At 43.3% G+C, this 23,025-nt stretch overlaps 1 protein-coding gene across 1 annotated transcript; it reads right to left on the bottom strand.

The window, feature by feature from the left end:
• Positions 1-3,169: 3,169 nt before the first annotated feature.
• LOC138978695 (cytochrome P450 10-like) lies at positions 3,170-21,539 on the bottom strand. Its single transcript, XM_070351484.1, has 11 exons — positions 21,374-21,539; positions 19,686-20,915; positions 18,932-19,122; positions 16,120-16,363; positions 15,523-15,707; positions 14,744-14,948; positions 10,595-10,769; positions 9,805-9,971; positions 8,258-8,339; positions 5,641-5,841; positions 3,170-4,200 (listed from the first exon to the last, which is right to left on the bottom strand). Exons 2-11 carry the CDS (start codon positions 20,777-20,779, stop codon positions 4,024-4,026), a joined length of 2,721 nt encoding a protein of 906 aa, XP_070207585.1. The 5' UTR covers positions 20,780-20,915; positions 21,374-21,539; the 3' UTR covers positions 3,170-4,023.
• Positions 21,540-23,025: the final 1,486 nt, after the last annotated feature.

Raw genomic sequence — 23,025 nt, 5'->3', positions numbered from 1 at the left:
ATTTGGTTGTGCAACAAAATGCACAATAAACAACAGGGAGACGAATTTTTAGAATCCAACTCCGGGCCACAAAGCATGGTCACAGTAGCACGAGATAACACACGTGTCAAACTTGTATGTGACGTCAAACGTAGCTTGTTGACGCTTTTCTTCCAGTCTGAAAATGTACAGAGCTGCGATCATACCTGTGAATTCAGTAAGTGTTGAGCATATTTCTTTTCTTTTTAGTGTTTATAACTTTTCGTTGTGGATTTTGCGATTACAGAGATAAGTTGCAAATTGACCATGAGTCGCCGCGGTAATTATCAACATTGATTGGGTCTTTGAGAGTGAATGCTTACAATCGTTGTCCTCGGAAACACAAATCCAAAGCCGCGATGGTTCCACACATTAAACAATCAGCCTGATTGGCTTTTACTTTGACAATCCACGTTTCACATGAAAGCTCAAACCCATTCACCACCTCGAGTTATTGCATAAGGAACATGAGATTTATTTACCAGGTGTTTGTGAATGAAAACTCGTGAAAATGATGACAATATTCATTATCAGTTCGTCTTTGATGGTTTGGCGCAAGTTATTGATGGCCGGACATCTATTGCAATGCGTTCGGAGAGGTGACATGAGTCGTTTGTTACCGTTCTCACGAGATCAGTTGTAACCAACTTTGTTATCTGTGCTGTTCCGGAAATGAGCTGCGCTTTTTTTTTAAATTCAAACAGTATCATTGTTGTCCCAATTCCGCTGTTTCGGAAATGAGCTGCACCTCGTCTGTCTGTTTATAGCAACACACACTGTCTGTCACGTACACTCCATGCAACTCTCTCCGTCTCTCCCTCGCTCTGCCTTCGTGTCTTCGTGTCTGTGTGAGTATCTGTCTCTCTCTCAATCTTTTTCTCTCTCTCGAGAAAAAAAGAAAGTACGACATGTAGGTTTTCAATTCATATTTTTGCAAAGTGTGTGTTTGTGGCTGCTTTCATGGGGTGCCTGTATCCTTAGGAATTTGAGGATTTCTTTTATCTCTCTTTTTCTGACACCGTTCATTTAACGTCATTTTTACAGGACAGTTTTTTTTCCTTTCAGTTATACGTTGTAGTAGTTGGACCTTACTGTTTTAGTACAAGAAGAGCTCGTTCACCAGTAGCAAAAACTCACTCAGTCCGTCAGTGTCTCTGAGTGTGTGTGATGGGGGGAGGGCCTCTCCCGTGACCGGCCACCTGCAATGTACGGACAGGTTTGCACTGGCCCTAGGGTGTCCGTTCATGAGAGGGACTGCTGTAGCAGTAAAACTAGTGTGATACATAAGTAATCAATTTATCCACTTGACTATATTCACAACAGGGACTTATCACTCTTCTGTGCATGTTTTTATGCCTAGGTATTTTCAAATACTCTGCAACACGTGTAACCCAAATACAACATGTGCCCGTACACTACCGCTTCTTTTATGAAAACATTGCTTCGGCCATGTTGATTTTAATCAACCAATTTTCTTGTGCTTGGATATACTGACATCATATTGAACCCCAGATCTATCTTCTTCTTCTTCTTCTTCTGCGTTTGTGGGCTGGAACTCCCACGTACACTCGTGTTTTTTGTACGAGTGGATTTTTACGTGTATGACCGTTTTTACCCCGCCATTTAGGCAGCCATAAGCCGCTTTCGGAGGCAGAACTATCTAACTGGCATTGATACTGGGCGAGTAAGGGGCGTAACCCAATAGTCATATTACATAAGGACATTTTGAGCGGGCGAACTTGACAGTGTGGTTTAATCTTATGGACTTAAAGGTTTGGAAAAAAGAGTTAGAAAGAAATGAAGTCTGGACCCTAACTAAGACCAAAATGGTCACATTTATTGATGTTCTGCGATTCTACACCGGAAGTCACCGTTCTTTTAAGGGCCAAGTAACTCTCAAAATCCTAACCAGAGTGAGGTCCTTTCCGTTGCCATTACTTTCGTGGCTAGGAAATAATGGAGAGAAAAATCTGCGTAACTATGACCAGTTCGGGCTAAGTTAGAAAGCAGACTTTGTTTGTTGTTTGTTTTCAAGCCTCTTGATCATTATTTACTGTGCCAAACTCCGCAACACGGTGGCCTAGTGGTAAGGCGGTCCACCCAGTGAGCGGGAGGTCGTGGGTTCGAACCCCGGCCGGGTCATACCTAAGACTTTACAAGAAGAGCAAACGCTCGATCGAGTCACTTTCGCAGTTCTGAATATTATATGAGGCATCAGATGGACAGGAAGAAATTGCTATTCACAACACAATGAGTCACGTTCACATAAAATTTGAGCCCGGTCACTTTTATAGTTTCCGAGAAAAGCCCAACGTTAAGTTGTGTGTTGCCGAACAGAAAAGGCTAGTTATCTCCCTTGTTTTTCTGATAACGTTCGTAAAAGGCTACAGATGTAAATACTTTGATGTAAAGAATAATCCTACAAAGTTTCAATCACATCCGATGAACTGTGTCAAAGATATAAAATGTCTAATTTTTCCTTTGACGCTGACCTGTGACCTTGAAAAAGGTCAAAGGTCAACGAAACCATCGTTAAAGTGTAGAGGTCATTGGAGGTCACGACTAAACAAAATATGAGCCCGATCGCTTTGATAGTTTCCGAGAAAAGTCCAACGTTAAGGTGGTGTCTACGGCCGGCCGGACAGACTAACACTGACCGATTACATAGTCACTTTTTCTCAAGTGACTCAAAAATTGGCAATCTTGTGGCTGCTCCGCCTGGCGTCTGACATTATGGGGTTAGTGCTCGGACTGGTTGGTCCGGTGTCAGAATAATGTGACTGGGTGAGACATGAAGCCTGTGCTGCGACTTCTGTCTTGTGTGTGGCGCACGTTAAATGTCAAAGCAGCACCGCCCTGATATCACCCTTCGTGTTGGACTGGGCGTTAAGCAAACAAACAAACTGTGCCAAACTGTGTCAAATTCGCCCGCTTCCAATTTATTTCTGTGATTTGACTACGAGTTTGGTTACCTCTCTTATTCAGTCAGTTTTAAGGCCATTTTAGTGGCCTTGAGTTGAAGGTGATACTGACTTGTACCTGGGTTTCAGTATACTCACGCCATTGTCTTTATTTGAAAGAAAGTGCATAAATCACCAAACAGCACCTGCTACACCGTTTCCACACAAAATAAAACTAAAAAAACAAGCGCTTACAATTGTGTGTTGTTGCTTTATTAGTATATCTATGGTTTCATAAATAAAATTCACATGCACCTTTCACAAACAAATGTTTCCTGTATGCTTTGCCTTCAAAGTGACATGTTGTTTCAAACTACGAGCAGTAAATACACTGATAAACGAATGAATGTAAGAAAAGGATTTTGAACAGAGTTTGAGTGGATCTAACATCCTCTCAAAACATTCACCAGAAGTGCCAAAGGAGACCACAAGCAGAACTATATGACTCCATACCATTACTTTGGAAATCAATCCTCTATAACATTCGTTTAGATGCCATTTCCCTTCACACAAACAGGTTGTGATGATTAGCCTTGCGTGTGCGGCCTTGACCCTTTAAGAAAATGGCGAAGACCTTTCATGACCCACCCCTAGAATGTGACCAACTTCTACTTTCTTGTTGGAGAAATTTCGACAGGCAAAACTACACACATACTAATCCATATATATAGTTTTGGATACATTTCATTACCACGGAAACCTTTACAACTTTCGCGGAATTCATTGTAATGTGTTTGAAATCCGGTGAGAAATAAATCGTATAGCCAGTACATCGACAACATTCAAAACTATGATAAGTCTCCTTGGCACAATTTATTGGCGTACGTTTAGGATGCCTGGATTGGTAAGGAAAACTCTATGCGTCTTTATGTTTTTACATTTAAGTTGTTGTCGTTGCTTCAATTGCCACAGCGTTGTCATAATCAGCAAAAGATGGTCCTACAGAAGGAGATGACGACGTTTTTCTCTGCAAAGCCCCATGCAGATAAAAATCGTATTAGGAGCCGTACAGATACGTAAAAAAAAACCAAAGAATATATGTTCATTATTTTGGTGGAATGCCAGGAAAACCGAACGTGATATGCCTAGGCTGCTTGGACCGGTCGCGTGGAGTGAATATAAAAGGCAAGGGGTCCTTAGGGGCGAGGAAAGGTGTGTAGACCGTCTCCAACTGCTCGGTGTGATACTCCGAAGGAAGGTCCACCTTGTAGCGATCCAGTATCTGCAACAAGAGCATCAAATCAATTAAAATCAAATCAAATCGAATCATAATTATTAACTTTATTATCTCAAATCTGAGAAATTACAGTGGTAGTGCATGAACTTGAAGACAATTAAACTGAACACTACAAAATTATAAACATTAAAATACATGCACTGACTAATACAATTCTTATACTTATATGACCAAACATCTCGCTGAATACGGACACCCACGCCGTGCAAGACTGCAAACGATTCAGTAACCAGTGTAAGGATTTCGCCATTTTGTTTCATTACTTTAGGTTTGTTTGGTTTGGTCCTGCTTTTCGGTGTTGTGTTTGTATATGTTATTTGTTTTGTGTGTGTTGTACTGCATTTGTTTTGTTTTTAAAGGTATGGGTCGAGGGAGTGTGAATGGGTGGGACTAAGAAGGGTAAAGGGGGAGTAGGTTGTTTTATATCAAACCTGTCTGCGTATCTATCTATCTGTCTGTGACAGTAGACACAAGAGAGCAAAGAAAGTGTTACAATTTTACATAATTATGAACAATTTTGTTCTGTCTGTTGGTGTTCGCATGTCATTTGCGTGTTAACCTGTTCGGAGATACAAGAAAGAGTCTAAACATGCGGAGAAAGTAACACACACACACACACACACACACACACACACACACACACACACACACACACACACACACACACACACACGCACACACACACACACACACACACACCCCCGTCCAACTTATATAACCATGTCAAACCCCTATACCCCAGCATTCTCAACCTCTCATCTTCCGAACACACTCACCTTAAAAAAAATGGAACAAGGGACTACAGGTGAGAGAAATAGAACAAGATAACAATTAAAAATGTACTCACAAGAAAACAGCAACAAGAATGCATAAATAAGAACTAGTCTAACTCTTCTTTTTAGCTCATTGTTTTTGTAACTCGTGCTGACGAAGACGAACAGTCGAAACCAGTTCTTGTTCATGCATGTTTTCTTGTTGCTGTTTTCTGGTGAATACATTTGTATTATCTTGTTGCACTGACGGGCGCTGTGGCGGGGTGGTAAGACGTCGGCCTCTTAATCGGAAGGTCGAGGGTTCGAATCCCGGCCGCGGCCGCCTGGTGGGTTAAGTGTGGAGATTTTTCCGATCTCCCAGGTCAACTTATGTGTGCAGACCTGCTAGTGGCTTATCCCCCTTCGTGTGTACACGCAAGCACAAGACCAAGTGCGCACGGAAAAGATCCTGTAATCCATGTCAGAGTTCGGTGGGTTATAGAAACACGAAAATACCCAGCATGCTTCCTCCGAAAGCGGCGTATGGCTGCCTTAATGGCGGGGTAAAAACGGTCATACACGTAAAATTCCACTCGTGCAAAAACACGAGTGTACGTGGGAGCTTCAGCCCACGAACGCAGAAGAAGAAGAAGAAAGAAGAAGTTACACTCACCTTGACTAAAGCTAACTGAAATTTCTGCATGGAGAAGAAACTGGTGGGGCACAGGCTGTTAGCAAAGCCGAAGGGCAAGAACGCTTGTGATGGAATTTTGTCTCCTTCTTCTCCTAGCCATCTCTCCGGCTCGAATGAATTGGGGTGGTTAAACCAGAGGGGGTTCTTAGCTGCTGTGCGACTGTTGACCACGATGTGGGTCTGTTGGTCACAAGAAAAACAAACAGGTGAGCAGACGGTAACATGCAGCCAATCATGTACTACTTGTCAGTTAAGGTGGTCCTTACTTGAGGCGGAAGTCGACTTCGCGAAGTCTGTTTACCAAAACCTTAGTGCTGAAGATTCTTGCGGTCAGTTTCAGGAAGTAAACTTCGCGTGATCGACTTCGCCCTGTTAAGAACAGGCTTAATAACAAGCACATCATCATGTATTAATTGTCAGTGTTCATAAGTCAATAACAAACCGACATCCGTCATCCTTTTCAAGCAAGTACTTTGAGCATCCGACGTATACATTGACCGACTCGACAGCACGTACTACTTCTAAACCATATACGGCCCTCGCAAATGATCCAGGGCTCCCCACGGACCCCCCTTTTAGAGGATCCCCGGACCCCCACTTTCAATTTTTAGAGGGTCCATGGACCCCCATTGCAGAATTTTAGAGGGTCTCAAGGGTTCAAACGCCGAAAAGTCCCGGTATACTTTCAAAACATTGTGGTCACGCATAGTGTACTTTGTAAAATAGCTGACGATTGCAGTCTGAACAAGTATTTACGGTACTCACTATAAAGAAAATTTAGTGCATCCCAGGACCCGCTCTTTTAAAGTTTAGTGCGTCCCGGGACCCCCTCCATAAATTTCTAGTACGTGTGTTCGGCTTCTAGTGCGTATAGGACGCAGGGACGCGCACTGTGGGGAGCCCTGTGATCAAACTGAAACGTCGTCTGCAACAGCCAACACTGGACCATGCGGTTAGCTGTCGCTGACAAAACGTCGTCTGCAACAGCCAACACTGGACCATGCGGTTAGCTGTCGCTGACAAAAACGTTTTCAACACAGAATATTATGTCTGAATAGCAATACAAACGCTATTGTGTTTTCAGCGTAGCAATAGAGTCCGATATTTGGACATCGGCAGTAGACGATTTGGGGAAATAACTCTGTCTGGTTTGAATGTGATTTGAAAGAGTGAATACTCTTGCTTTTTGACTCACATGCGAAGCAAAAGTGAGTCTATGTACTCACCCGAGTCGTCCGTCCGTCCGTCCGGAAAACTTTAACGTTGGATATTTCTTGGACACTATTCAGTCTATCAGTACCAAATTTGGCAAGATGGTGTATGATGACAAGGCCCCAAAAAACATACATAGCATCTTGACCTTGCTTCAAGGTCAAGGTCGCAGGGGCCATAAATGTTGTCTAAAAAACAGCTATTTTTCCCATTTTTCCCATTTTCTCTGAAGTTTTTGAGATTTAATACCTCACCTATATATGATATATAGGGCAAAGTAAGCCCCATCTTTTGATACCAGTTTGGTTTACCTTGCTTCAAGGTCAAGGTCACAGGAGCTCTTCAAAGTTGGATTGTATACATATTTTGAAGTGACCTTGACCCTGAACTATGGAAGATAACTGTTTCAAACTTAAAAATTATGTGGGGCACATGTTATGCTTTCATCATGAGACACATTTGGTCACATATGATCAAGGTCAAGGTCACTTTGACCCTTATGAAATGTGACCAAAATAAGGTAGTGAACCACTAAAAGTGACCATATCTCATGGTAGAAAGAGCCAATAAGCACCATTGTACTTCCTATGTCTTGAATTAACAGCTTTGTGTTGCATGACCTTGGATGACCTTGACCTTGGGTCAAGGTCACATGTATTTTGATAGGAAAAATGTGTAAAGCAGTTCTTAGTGTATGATGTCATTGCTAGGTTTAGTTATTTGACCTTGACCCTGAAGGTCAAGGTCATGTAAAGGTCAAGGTCAAGCATGTGAGTCGTATGGGCTTTGCCCTTCTTGTATTTAATGAGGCAAACTTTCCAACGTGACATAAGGCCAGCCACTAGCGAGGGGTGTGGGTCAGAACAACGTGGACAAGGAGCATGTTTGCCTCAATATAAAGCAAGAATATTAACTCCTTCACAACCCATACAACCCCGACAGTGTCAGTTCAAAAGTTCGTCTATTCGACTACGGCAAGAATATTTCAAGAGTTCATCTATTCCACTTCGGCAACAAGCAATGGCCGATTGAACCCTGGATTTCCCTTCTTTGAGCCATGTGACGTCAGAGGCCGACACAAAATCATATTTAGGCGGCCAGCCGAGACTTCAAAATAGTGCATGTTTGTGTGCGGTCAATCATAAAACCTAAAAGGAATTCTAACCAAAATCGATCGATACATAAATGTTATTTGTATTTTTGACCAAAATATGACATTTTACACAGATCTCGACAGTCATTGTTCACCTCGACCGCGAGCGGTCTCGGAGGAACACTGACTGTCTCGATCTGTGTAAAATGTCATATTTTGGTCAAAAATACAAATAACGTATAATGTCAGCTGCAGAACTGAAGAACGTTCATTTACAAAGCCAAGGCTTACCCCTGCAGGGACGAAGTAATTGTTGAGGACAACGTTGTTTGCGAGCTCTACGCGTCCTCCAGCAGACAATGGGAAGTGCAGCCTGAAACCAGAGAGATCAGGTGGAAAACACGCCTGGCTGACAAATTCAATATTAGACAAGACGACATAGTTTTAAGTAGCATAAATTAGATACACTCAACTCTAAAAGCGTGGTAGTTATGCGCTTTAACGTGTAGCGTTACGGCTGCATCGGTTCAAAAACATGCGAGAAAACGTCAACGTTAAGTTTTCTGTTCACGGACCGTGAACAGCCGGTGTAACACGAAATTTTTACTCCACAAAAAATTTACTCCGGAGTAAATATTTCGTACGAAATTTTTACTCCGAGTACACTTTTCGTACGAGAAAAGAACTCCCCAAGGCACGAACAAATTACCCCCTCCACGAAATTTTTACTCCCCATTTTTTTTACTTCCAGTAAAAATCTCGTACGCAAAAATGGGATGCGGGCGAAGGGATAATGCCAATAAGTGATCTTGCGCACACGAATGTCGCGCTACCCTCCTTCCACCCCTTCCACCACCAAGACTAACAGGGGACAAGGGAGTATAAATTTTGTACACCTGGCATGGGAAGTTAAATTGCTCGTGTTGGGGTGAAGTAATTTATTCGTTATTTATATTTATTCGTCAGGGGAGTAACATTTTTGAACGAAATGTTTACTCGGAACTCACCTGTCTTGGGGAGTAATTTTCTCGTGAAATGGGGGAGTGCTTTTTTCGTAAAGGGAGTAACTTTTTCGTACGAAATGTTTACTCCGGAGTAAAAATCTCGTGGGAGTAATTTTCTCGTGAACAGCCGGCCGACCGTCCATACGGACGGACACAGGTCATTACTTTGACTCACTCATTTCGCAGGGAAGAAAAAAACCAAACGTAACTAAATCCAACCCTTTGCATTCAGATTCCCGTCAGTTCCTATCTTTTCAAAAGAACACGAATAGACTCGGATCGACTCAGATTTGGTGAAGCTAACCAGAACCAAAAATGAACAAACACAAAGATATCTTTTCAACAGCATTACACAGCGAACGAAGAAGAAGAAGAAGAAGAAGAAGAAGAAGGAGAAGGAGAAGAAGAAGAAGAAGAAGAAGGAAAAGGAGGAGAAGGAGAAGGAGAAGGAGAAGCAGAAGGAGAAGGAGAAGAAGGAGAAGGAGAAGGAGAAGAAGAAGGAGAAGGAGAAGAAGAAGAAGAAGAAGAAGGAGAAGGAGAAGCAGAAGGAGAAGGAGAAGAAGAAGGAGAAGGAGAAGAAGAAGAAGAAGAAGAAGAAGGAGAAAGAGAAGAAGAAGAAGAACCAAAAATGAACAAACACAAAGATATCTTTTCAACAGCATTACACAGCGAACGAAGAAGGAGAAGGAGAAGGAGGAGGAGGAGGAGGAGGAGGAGAAGAAGAAGAAGAAGAAGAAGAAGAAGAAGAAGAAGAAGAAGAAGAAGAAGACGAACAACAACAACAACAACAACAACAACAACAACAACAACAACAACAACAACAACAACACTCACCTGAGGGACTCTCTGACGACAGCATTGAGGTAGTCGGAGCAGTTGAGGTTGATGATATCGATCTCGAAATCTGGAGTCAGCGTTCTCTCGAGCTCCGTCACCAGTTTTTCCTGCTTGTCTCGGTTGGTTGCCAGAGAGTACAGCATCATCTGCAGCGCGTTGGAGATCTGAAACCACGCAACAGGTTTGATTCTGATCAACTGTAATGGCTGATGGTTGTGGTAGGGGCAGAGGGTGAGGATTAGGATGAGGGTGAGGATTAGGATGAGGGTGAGGATAAGGATGAGGGTGAGGATTAGGATGAGGGTGAGGATTAGGATGAGGGTGAGGATTAGGATGAGGGTGAGGATTAGGATGAGGGTGAGGATTAGGATGAGGGTGAGGATTAGGATGAGGGTGAGGATTAGGATGAGGGTGAGGATTAGGATGAGGGTGAGGAGTGGAGTGGCAAAAGGATCGGGAGGTGTTGGGTTCTTTCGCTAGGAGATTGTCAGTATCATCGTTTCGGTACTTAGCTATGGTATGAATTCAAGACCATACACCAGAGTAAAGGGCCGCAATGAATGTACTGTACTGTGCCTTGCTGTGTAACGCTTTCTCTCTCTCTCTCTCTCTCTCTCTCTCTCTCTCTCTCTCTCTCTCTCTCTCTCTCTCTCTCTCTCTCTCTTTCTCTCTCTCTCCGTCTGTCTGTCTGCTTGGCGTCCTGGATCTCCTTTACAGTTTCTCACCCTATAGCCGTCTCTCTCGATACCTCGACCCCCCCCCCCCCCTCCATATACCCGTCACTCACGATGTCGCCTCCAGCAGTGACGATGCTGTGCATGGCGTCCTGGATCTCCTGGTCGCTCAGTGTCTTGTCGTCCATCAGGGCCACCAGCAGGCTTTTCTGGCTTGGACCCTCCAAGCTCGCTCCGTTCTCTCCGATCTTCGTCATCGTCGCTTCTCGCACCAGCTCCCTCTCCCAACTGGTCCACATACACAACACGATCTCACTCAAGTTTGACTTTGCCACTCGCAAAGACATCGACACCGAAAACTGTATTATGATGAAGAAAAAAATCATGTGTGGTATAGGTCATGAAATTAATTTTTTTTTTTTATTCTCTTTATTTATATAGCGCCTTATCCAAAGTTCAAAGCGCTTCAGTGTCTTGTCGTCCATCAGGGCCACCAGCAGGCTTTTCTGGCTTGGACCCTCCAAGCTCGCTCCGTTCTCTCCGATCAGTTCAAATAACATACAACATAGACTAACATATCTTAAAATGTTATAAAAAAAACGCTGGCGCTGGACCCGAGTACTCTTCAGACTGGCTCGCTCCCCCAGTATGAAAGTTTTTGTCTTGTGCACGTAGATTTAAATTATTAGAGTAAAATAAAACATGAAAACGTTCATAATAAACAATAGTAAACAAGAATTTAAAAATAAAAAAATTAAAAAAATAAAAATAAACCGCCCATGCCGGGAATCGAACCCGGATCACTTTGGCCATAGACGAATCGCTTTCCACCCGGATCACTTGGATTAAAAAAAAATATATATTATTTATTTATTTTACACAATTAAAAAAATTATTAGAGTAAAATAAAACATTAAAACGTTCATAATAAACAATAGTAAACAAGAATTTATTAAAAAAGAAAATTTAAAAAAATTTAAAAAATAGACCGCCCATGCCGGGAATCGAACCCGGATCCTTTTGGCCATAGTCGAAAACGCTTTCCTCCAAGCCAACAAATCTGACATTTGCCAGTGAACTCAAATGCCTATACTCCACGCGCAGTGGTACACGCACGCAAGTAAACAAGAATTAAAAAAAAAAAGAAAAAAGACCGCCCATGCCGGGAATCGAACACGCGTCACTTGGATTTAAAAAAACCAAAAAAAAGCCACATTATTTATTTATTTTACACAATTAAAAAAATTATTAGAGTGAAATAAAACATTAAAACGTTCATAATAAACAATAGTAAACAAGAATTAAAAAAAAAATTAAAAAAATATAGACCGCCCATGCCGGGAATCGATCCCGGATCACTTTGGCGATAGGCGGACGTGATTCGCACCAGCTAGCTGGCTGTTCCATTAGCTGCACGGCAGTTGTACTCCCACCGCCAAACCTCCCCCCGTTAAGAGTCGTTTTTGTGGAATATTTCGCATTTAGGTCCCAGGTAACATTATGAAGTTTTAATACGATCAATCGGACCTATTATCAAGTTAGTGTATCAACTTTTGAAAGAACTGCGCCCAGTAGTTTCCCAGCAATAAGCTGTTAAGTCGAGACAGACAGACAGACAGACACACACACACACACACACACACACACACACACACACACACACACACACACACACACACACACACACACACACACACACAATTAAAGTCTGCTGGACCCTCCTACTGCGTACTCGGGGAAAATATTTATTATACGACGGGAATAATTATATACAGAATAAAACGAGAAAACGTAAAACGATTACAAATTCAGTATACGTCGGCAATAATTTCCACTGTGTTGACCCTTGTGAAGCTCAATGTTAGAATGCAGTAGTTACAACATTATCTTGTACATGTTGCTTGGCGATTTTCCCCTGTCGTGTTCATCAGTTACCACACGGTAACAGTTTTTGACACAAATCTGTCACAGTTTCAGAATGCAACATTCTGCAATTATGGTGACAAATCCTTCCTTGCCAATTAGCGCTTCTTGGGTGATAACGCGAGACAACTCCTGTGATCTTGCCGCGAGGTTCCGCCTGTTACCATTGTCTTTTTACATTTAGTCAAGTTTTGACTAAATGTTTTAACGTAGAGGGGGGAATCGAGACGAGGGTCGTGGTGTATGTGCGTGTGTCTGTCTGTGTGTGTGTGTGTAGAGCGATTCAGACTAAACTACTGGACCGATCTTTATGAAATTTGACATGAGAGTTCCTGGGTATGAAATCCCCGAACATTTTTTTCATTTTTTTTTATAAATGTCTTTGATGACGTCATATCCGGCTTTTCGTGAAAGTTGAGGCGGCACTGTCACGCACTCGTTTTTCAACCAAATTGGTTGAAATTTTGGTCAAGTAATCTTCGACGAAGCCCGAACTTTGGTATTGCATTTCAGCTTGGTGGCTTAAAAATTAATTAATGACTTTGGTCATTAAATATCTGAAAATTGTAAAAAAAAAATACAAATTTATAAAACGATCCAAATTTACGTTCATCTTATTTTCCATCATATTCTGATTCCAAAAACATATAAATATGTTATATTCGGATTAAAAACAAGCTCTGAAAATTAAATATATAAAAATTATTATCAAAATTAAATTGTCCAAATCAATTTAAAAACATTTTCATCTTATTCCTTGTCGGTTCCTGATTCCAAAAACATATAGATATGATATGTTTGGATTAAAAACACGCTCAGAAAGTTAAAACAAAGAGAGGTACAGAAAAGCGTGCTATCCTTCTTAGCGCAACTACTACCCCGCTCTTCTTGTCAATTTCACTGCCTTTGCCATGAGCGGTGGACTGACGATGCTACGAGTATACGGTCTTGCTGAAAAATGGCATTGCGTTCAGTTTCATTCTGTGAGTTCGACAGCTACTTGACTAAATGTTGTATTTTCGCCTTACGCGACTTGTTACCGTATAAAATGCCCGACTTACACACGAACTGCTATTTGGGACCAATGCATTTTCCTTTCTCGTGTGATCTTGCCGCGAGGTTCCGTCTGTTACCAGCCGAAAGAAAGAAGGGGCATAACCTCACCAGAACCGCCCATTTGGCATGTCAAAGTAAACAGTTATTAAGTCTTTCACAAGTTATGTGCAGTTATATCAAACTATTTGACGCACTTATTGGCACATTTGCGCAGAGTTTATTCACAGGTTTTCAAAAACGTTTATATGCTGTGCATTTTTACATAGATTTTGTTGATAATCAAGTAACGAAGAAAAGGAACCTCTCTGCAAGAGGAGTACATGAGCAAGGGAGAAGAGAGTGGATTTGGTAGGTTGAGCTCGTTTCCAGAGGTCATTCTAATAGTTCAGCTTCTGATATGCATTCGGAAAACACAATCTTTGAACAAGACTGAACCACCCAAACCGACAAAACACATTACAGAGCGCACCGCAGGCCAGGAACCTGGGTGGCCGAGTGGTAACGCACTTGCGCTCGGAAGCGAGAGGTTGCAAGTTCGACCCTGGGTCAGGGCGTTAGCAATTTTCTCCCCCCTTTCCTAACCTAGGTGGTGGGTTCAAGTGCTAGTCTTTCGGATGAGACGAAAAACCGAGGTCCCTTCGTGTACACTTACATTGGGGTGTGCACGTTAAAGATCCCACGATTGACAAAAGGGTCTTTCCTGGCAAAATTGTATAGGCATAGATAAAAAAAAATGTCCACCAAAATACCCGTGTGACTTGGAATAATAGGCCGTGAAAAGTAGGATATGCGCCGAAATGGCTGCGATCTGCTGGTCGATGTGAATGCGTGATGTATTGTGTAAAAAAATTCCATCTCACACGGCATAAATAGATCCCTGCGCCTTGAGTCCGAGTCTGGAGATACGCGCGCGATATAAGACTTCATATAATAACCTAGGACATGGGGGACGGGTAGCTCAGTTGGGAGACCACTGGACTTGTGATTCTAGTGTCGCGGGTTTGATTCCGGACCGGGACGGACACGAGTCATCTTTGTCTGCAGACTCCGATACGGTAACCATGTTCCACCCCGTGTCACCACAGTGGCACATAAAAGACCTCGGTCATACTGCCGTGAGTGCGGGTGGCTGATTACACCTTAACACGCACACACCTGGGTAGCGCGACTCTTGTTGCTGCTAGCTTTCCACTGGGAGGAAGCGACCCGAATTTCCCAGCATGGGGATAATAGAGTAAATGAAATTAAATGAAAGAAGTGAAATGAACTAAGGACATCCTTACTCTTGCACCGTCCTCTTGGCCTCTCTGAACCTCTTGGCGAAGGGGTCCTCAAACAGGAGATGTAGGACCCTGGTTCCTGTCATGGTCTCGCCCAGGCAACGGACCACGGTCTGGTAACACTGCAACAGATTCTGCCTCTCTCTGTCAGAGTTGTAGTTCTCGCCGAGCAGCCCTAGTCTCTGGCTGAAGCACGTATGGCCCACACCTAGAACAAATTACAATGACTAGTGTGTAAATGTTACATTCTCAGTACCAGCAGTCCCTAGTTATGGACATGTTCTGTTATAACGCTACTAAAGAACAGGACATTTCAAGCTCTAGCTTCATAAATCTTTTGAAAAATTGATAATTTTCCATTTTTTGACCAAAACTCGACCCCGCTGTGACGAAGTAAAAATCCTTCCTCCTTCCTCCCACCACTTTGTCCCCATCAATATGATTCGCACCATTGACACCTCCACTTACTTTCATACGCATATCGGGAGCAAGACGTCACTTACTTTCATACGCATATCGGGAGCAAGGCGTCACTCACTTTCATACGCATATCTGGAGCAAGGCGTTACTCACTTTCATACGCATATCTGGAGCAAGGCGTCACTCACTTTCATACGCATATCGGGAGCAAGACGTCACTCACTTTCATACGCATATCTGGAGCAAGGCAGCACTCACTTTCATACGCATATCTGGAGCAAGGCGTCACTCACTTTCATACGCATATCTAGAGAAGGAGTCACTCACTTTCATACGCATATCTGGAGCAAGGCGTCACTCACTTTCATACGCATATCGGGCGCAAAGGTTCTGCAATTCAGTGGGCGAATCTTGGAGCCGCTGCAGGTTGCAGATGAAGTCTTCCGCAATGCGCTCTTGTTCCCGCAAGCCCTCGGTCTTCACGTCGAAGCTGTTGACGTGAAAGCAGATCGCCTCACGCATCTTCTTGGAGAATGTGTGGCCGCCGCTGCAATAATTTGTTCGACAAGATTTGAATACTATGGTCACCACAAAGCGGCGTACAGCTGCCTAAATGGCGGGGTAGAAACGGTCATACACGTGCAAGTTTTGATGTGTACTTTTTATGTGTTCATATGTTTTGAGAGTGTGATTTTATGTGATGTTGTTTTGTACGCGATCCAAAAGAAAAAAATATGTTGCATTCAGATGATAAAGATACATGTATTGAATTGAATTGAATTGAATTGAAAAGATCGTGGGAGTTTGAGCCTATGAAAAAAAAAGAATACTATTGAACCCTCCTTTGAAGACAGGTGAACAGAATGACGGAAGGACGGGGAGACACATAAACAAACAGACGGACGGACGAACGGACAGGCAGACGGACATGGACACACACAAATGAGACCAAGACTAACTTGAGCCAGGACAAGGAAGGGTCATCCACTCTCCTTTGCAGCCTGTCCAGGGGTCCCTTGGATTTGGGGAGGAGTCGGACGCCCCTCTCTTCTTCCAGTTCCGCCGATCTCACCACACGTTCAATGTCGTCCATGTCATCGACCAGTACCACCCACTCCGCACCGATCTGGACCCGGAACACAGGCCCGTACACCGTCTGCAGTTTGCTGAGCATGTCCCCTAGGTTCTCCACCTTGTAGCTGCCTGCAACGCCAACAATTGAGATAATGTGAATTTATCAGTATCATTATCTATCTGGAGTAGTCATGAAAAGAAGTGTAGCGAATAAAGTCTAGTTGCCATTCCATATGTGTTAGAATCATAAGGACTGAGAACGCATGTCCCTTTCTTATATAAAATAAGAATGAAATATTGTGAGACTAGGTGTTGAAGTGACCACTTGTTCGACATTGTCTGTTATCTGAATGTGTATTTATTATCATTTTAGAACGTGTACATAAGCAGTCTGCTTGTCAAACGTTCTAAATGTTGTTATTGTTTGTTGTTGTATCAAAGAAAATTAATAAAACACGCTTAAAACAACGCATGTCCCCAAATGGTACAAGCTCTGGAGAACAACCAAGAGATGTTTTTTTCTTTCTTCCCCAATATCTGAATAAGCAAGCGAAGGAAAACGGCTGAAAGTGAACAGTAGTACACATGCGATTCCAAAACCACGGCAACATCTGATTGGGGAAGAAACAACACTTCTGAGTGATTCTCCAGAACTGGGTACCATTTTGTGACATCCGTCGCGATATAACCTTCGTGGTTGAAAACGACGTTAAACACCAAATAAATAAAGAAAGATTTTGTGACATGCATTCTCAGTCCTTTAAATGATTCTAACATACACTAAATGTCAACCAGTTCTCTTCACTTTTTTTTATGAATACCCGTTATATAATGATACAGACGTTCACGAAAAAACATAGTGTACGTCTTCTTTTTATTTTTGAATTGTTAGTATTTAAATCCAAGTCACATCCTCTGGTTTCCATGTTACGCGAGTGATGTACTTTCAAACGCTTGTAATCTACTGAACATAGACAAACAAAAATAATGTGCAAGTATCATTATTTTTTTTCTTTGTAGGCCAAGTATTAACAGCTATTGTGTTTTCAGCGTAGCAATAGGGTCCGATATTTAGACGAGACAAGTATAATGCCGACGAGTCGAAGACGAGTCGCATTATACTTGTTCGAGTCTAAATATCGGACCCTATTGCTACGCTGAAAACACAATAGCGATTATATAGCTGTTATGACCTTGATTTGTTGTTCCAAACTTACAAAATGACAGTTTTTGCGTCGATGCGTTGATCTCAGGTTTTGATAGCAGACAAACTTCTTACGCGCATCATGTTCGCGCAGACATGCACACCACTACACGCTTTCTGACTTTGTAAGAAAAACTGACTGACTCCAAGTGCATTCGACTTCACAACACAGTTGTTGAAACAGCCTTTTAAGTTGTCAGTGTATGCTGTTGTCGATAGAAACAACGCCGTGGTACAGATGGGTGAACCGGAATCATGCGTCGGCCATTTTTCTCAATATGCTTTTGGATATTGAGTAAAATGGCCGACTTCCGCCGCATTATGCTTTGATGATCGGAAGAGACCATCTAATCACAGCCCCCGAATTCCCCCACGTGTTCATCAGAATAGCTATATATATATATATATATATGGAACCAGTACTTATTAGTGAAATCAATTTACATAATTATATGGTTAAATGTCTCAGTTAAATAAAAACAAGTCGCGTAAGGCGAAAATACAATATTTAGTCAAGTAGCTGTCGAACTCACAGAATGAAACTGAACGCAATGCCATTTTTCAGCAAGACCGTATACTCGTAGCATCGTCAGTCCACCGCTCATGGCAAAGGCAGTGAAATTGACAAGAAGAGCGGGGTAGTAGTTGCGCTAAGAAGGATAGCACGCTTTTCTGTACCTCTCTTTGTTTTAACTTTCTGAGCGTGTTTTTAATCCAAACATATCATATCTATATGTTTTTGGAATCAGGAACCGACAAGGAATAAGATGAAAGTGTTTTTAAATTGATTTCGACAATTTAATTTTGATAATAATTTTTATATATTTAATTTTCAGAGCTTGTTTTTAATCCGAATATAACATATTTATATGTTTTTGGAATCAGCAAATGATGGAAAATAAGATAAACGTAAATTTGGATCGTTTTATAAATTGTTATTTTTTTTTACAATTTTCTGATTTTTAATGACCAAAGTCATTAATTAATTTTTAAGCCACCAAGCTGAAATGCAATACCGAAGTCCGGGCTTTGTCGAAGATTACTTGACCAAACTTTCAACCAATTTGGTTGAAAAATGAGGGCGTGACAGTGCCGCCTCAACTTTCACGAAAAGCCGGATATGACGTCATCAAAGACATTTATCAAAAAAATGAAAAAAACGTTCGGGGATTTCATACCCAGGAACTCTCATGTCAAATTTCATAAAGATCGGTCCAGTAGTTTAGTCTGAATCGCTCTACACACACACACACACACACACACACACACAGACACACAGACACACGCACATACACCACGACCCTCGTTTCGATTCCCCCTCGATGTTAAAATATTTAGTCAAAACTTGACTAAATATAAAAAGTATCACCTTGGTAACATGGTTTACACAGGTCCACTGCTCTGTCAATCAGATCCAGAGGCACGTGGACAAACCCCGTTAACTTGTAAACCCTTCCCATCTCTATCGGAAAGAACCGAGCTTGCAGACTCACTAAACGGATAGTATAAAAGGCGAGTGCTGGCAAATGGGATGCTCTGGTGAATGGCTGTGGGCCCAGGAATCTCCTCGAAGGGGTAGGCGTGCAGAAAGGATTCGACTTCTCGAGGCGAAAGGTCACTGTGCATGATTCCCGTGAAACTGGCTTGGTCGCCTGCCAGCTGAGCGTATGCTTGAGTTGAATATCTGAGACATATATACGAGACACAACTGTTTGCAAATTCATCAGCGTACAGATATGTGTCAAACTCAAAGCATGTGAATGACTGGTCCTTGAAGCTATAAAGGCTTTAAGGTAGTGTGATAATCAGAACCTCTGTGTCATGCAAGCCCGTAAGAAAAAGCATAAAAAGTGGATGGATGAAAGGATGGATGGATGGATGAATAAATGAATGAATGAATGAATGAATGAATGGATGAATGGATGAATGAATGAATAAATGAATGAATGGATGAATGAATGAATGGGTGAATGAATGAATGAATGAATGAATGAATGAATCATGTATGAATGAAGAATTGGAACAGATCCTTGGAAGTCATGTCACTCTGATTTTGCGTTGGAGACATTTGAACACAAGAAGGAAAGACGGAAGAGAGGAAAACTTGAACGGAAGAAATGAGTACAAAAAAGACAGGTGTTTTTCAAGAACATTCTCAAGAGAAAATGAACGAAGATCAGCCGCACCAGAACATTCCCAGGAATGTGCAATGTCGAATGAATGCCTAAGCCATTGTAGCCTACTTGCCTGCTGTGCATACTCGTAGTCGGCAGAACCGCTTTCACTGGAGTCGCGGGCCGACGCTGCAGCGAAGGTGGCCTTTTACGTGCAAGTTTGGGAACTTCTTTTTTCGGCGTGTGTGGTCTTGACTCATTGAACATCGTGCACCGGAGTCTCGCGTGCACGACACTGCCCGCCATTGACGTCGACATCTCCCGCTCCTGCGACCCAAACCTGCACGGTGTAGGTGGCCTAAAAAGCGATGGTGATGGTGGCCTTGACATTGACGTCGACATCTCCCGCTCCTGCGGCCCAAACCTGCACGGTGTAGGTGGCCTAAAAAGCGATGGTGATGGTGGCCTTGACGTTGACGTCGACATCTCCCGCTCCTGCGACCCAAACCTGCACGGTGTAGGTGGCCTAAAAAGCGATGGTGATGGTGGCCTTGACATTGACGTCGACATCTCCCGCTCCTGCGACCCAAACTTGCATGGTGTAGGTGGCCTAAAAATTGATGGTGACCTTGACATTAACGTCGACATCTCCCGCTCTCGCGGCCCAAACCTGCACGGTGTAGGTGGCCTAAAAAGCGATGGTGATGGTGGCCTTGACATTGACGTCGACATCTCCCGCTCCTGCAGCCCAAACCTGCACGGTGTAGGTGGCCTTAAAAGCGATGGTGATGGTGGCCTTGACATTGACGTCGACATCTCCCGCTCCTGCGACCCAAACTTGCACGGTGTAGGTGGCCTAAAAAGTGATGGTGACCTTGACATTAACGTCGACATCTCCCGCTCCTGCGGCCCAAACCTGCACGGTGTAGGTGGCCTAAAAAGCGATGGTGATGGTGGCCTTGGCATTGACGTCGACATCTCCCGCTCCTGCGGCCCAAACCTGCACGGTGTAGGTGGCCTAAAAAGCGATGGTGATGGTGGCCTTGACATTGACGTCGACATCTCCCGCTCCTGCGCCCCAAACCTGCACGGTGATGGTGGCCTTAAAAGCGATGGTGATGGTGGCCTTGACATTGATGGTGACGGCGGCCTTAACCTTGATGGTGATGGTGGCCTTAGCGTGAACTTGGCCATCTGCATGACGCCGCGGGACATTGTTGTCTGCATTGTTGTTACGCTTGAGCGCTTTTTAGTTCGGTCAGTGTGGGTCTTTCAGGGTATGGCAGCAGTAATCTGCTGGCTTGGTAAGGCAGCAGTAGTCTGCTGCCTGGGAGTCCTCGACACTTGATAATGCCGCCGTTCGCTGAAAATAATGAGAGAGAAAAATTGTTTGACAGCGTCAAGAATATCCGCGCACGTTCATCGTAGCTAGCATTATTTCGAATTAGCCGTCCACGTCTGCATTTGTGTCTGTCTTATTACAAATCAATAAATAAATTCACAAATGAATAAAACGTTCTTGTACTTGTAGATATTTTCGGAAAAGAGGCACCAAAAGGAAAAGAAAATTCGATCGTGAATCTTCGCTTGTATTAGGCTACTACGAATAATTATTAGGCCTATACAGCAGGAAGTAAAGGTTCTAGTCGAGCACAAGTGCAATACATTACGTCTGTCTAATAATCAATCATATTGACAATCTTAGTTTTAGACGAGACTTTTTCTTGTAGCTATGTACGGGAAAAGAAGAGGCTAAGGGAGACTCAAGGAGAAAATCAGATCGTGAATCGTGTCTCCGGAAAATTGTATCAAATTACTTACCGCGAAGAACAAAATCCCCGTGCAGGGTTATGCGTATTTCTTCAGGTGCTCACGAGCTCGTCGGCCTCTGCGAATGGACAGCAGTAGGCGTGTGTTCCACGAGAGTGTGTGGAGATTAGGATCTTACAACTGTCGACGCCATGCAGGCAAGGTGGAGGAACATGGACTGCACAGACTTTAGAAATGACGTCACTGGTGCGATGCCGTCATTCCCACACTGTTCGAAAAAGAACTGAGTCTCGGTGAATCCGAATTGCATTCGAGTTCAGCCGAGACTAATAAGGAATTGCGCGCACGTGTGTGTGTGTGTGTGTGTGTGTGTGCAGGGCCGGACTATGGGGGGGGGGGGGGGGGGTTTACAGGGGTTGCGCAACCCCCCCTGGCTTAACATGTTCCTCCCAAAAGCTTTTTTTTTTTTTTTTTTTTTTTTTGGATGATGAAAAGTATGAGTCGTTACAATCTCAATTCTTCTTCATTGCCTTTAGAGCTTGCTGTCGAATTTACCTTTTTCGTTGAAGGAGAAGCTTCCTTTCCCTCCAGAAACATCATAAAACGTTCAGCTTAAAGACCCCCATCTGTAACCCCGCCCCGCCCCCCCCCCCCCCCCTACCTAGTCCGGCCCTGGTGTGTGTGTGTCGTGTGCGTGCAAGTGAGACAATGAGTCTACAGCGTGTGTATCAGCACGCACAGATATAAATAGTCTGCGATTTGGCTTGCGAATGGGCGTGCGCGCACAGTTTTGACTATAAAAGTAAGTTTGCTACGAGTAGCTTGTTTGTTTGACTGGTTGGTGGTTGCTTGCTTGCTTGCTGCTTGGTTTCTTTGTTGTGGTTGCTTTGTTTGCTTGTTCCTGTTATTTCTTTCTTTGTTGTTGCTTTCTTTGAACGTTTGTGGTTGGTTTATTGCCTGCTTGGTTAATTGTTGTCACTTTTGATTGCTTGTTCCTTCTTTCTTGCTAGGCTGGATCTGTGTGGGGGTTGCTGTGTTCTGGAAGCCAACGCCCCCCCCCCCCCCCCCCTTCTCTCTCTCCTTACCCAGCAACTACTCCCTTCAATTGCTAAATTTCAACAGTAGAATCCCCGCCCGGCCCGTCCCTTTTCCTCATTTTGGAAAGCCCTCCCTCTCATATCAAAGGTCTAGCCATACTCTTGTGTGTTTTTAATGGCGATCTTCTCTTTTATCCCCTCTCTCCCCAACCATCACCACCCACCCCAATCCCACATCAGCCCCCGCCCCCCCCCCCCCCCTCCCAAAGGAGGGACAAGAAGACGGAAAGATACAGACAAAAAGGCAAGTAGGCTTTTCTTTCTTTATTTGGTGTTTAACGTCGTTTTCAACCGTTCAAGGTTATATCGCGACGGGGCAAGTAGGCACTCACAAACTGAGACTATGTATGTAAAGGAAGAATATTGCCAACATTCTTTTTCCCCCATGCCGTTTTATCTTTATTCTTGTAATTTAGCGCGCGCGCACACACACACACACACGCACGCACACACACACACGCACGCACACACACACACGCACACAAACTAACACTAACACACACACACAAACTAACACTAATACACACACACACACACACACACACACACACACACACACACACACACACACACACACACACTAACACACACGAACACAAACACACG

The sequence above is a fragment of the Littorina saxatilis genome, linkage group LG10 (genome assembly GCF_037325665.1).
Source record: "Littorina saxatilis isolate snail1 linkage group LG10, US_GU_Lsax_2.0, whole genome shotgun sequence".
NCBI classification, from domain to species: domain Eukaryota; kingdom Metazoa; phylum Mollusca; class Gastropoda; order Littorinimorpha; family Littorinidae; genus Littorina; species Littorina saxatilis.
Note: the sequence above shows the minus strand (reverse complement) of the source record. Positions and strands in the feature narration are given on the sequence as shown.

Bases quoted from the DNA above. Each gene is read 5' to 3' on its own strand.
- LOC138978695 (XM_070351484.1), bottom strand. From the start codon at position 20,779: ATGCAGACAACAATGTCCCGCGGCGTCATGCAGATGGCCAAGTTCACG. The intron at 19,123-19,685 runs GCAAGTAGGCTA...TATATGTCTCAG, and splicing joins ACTACGAGTATGCACAGCAG to ATATTCAACTCAAGCATACG. The intron at 15,708-16,119 runs GTTAGTCTTGGT...AAATTATTGCAG, and splicing joins CCTTCCTTGTCCTGGCTCAA to CGGCGGCCACACATTCTCCA.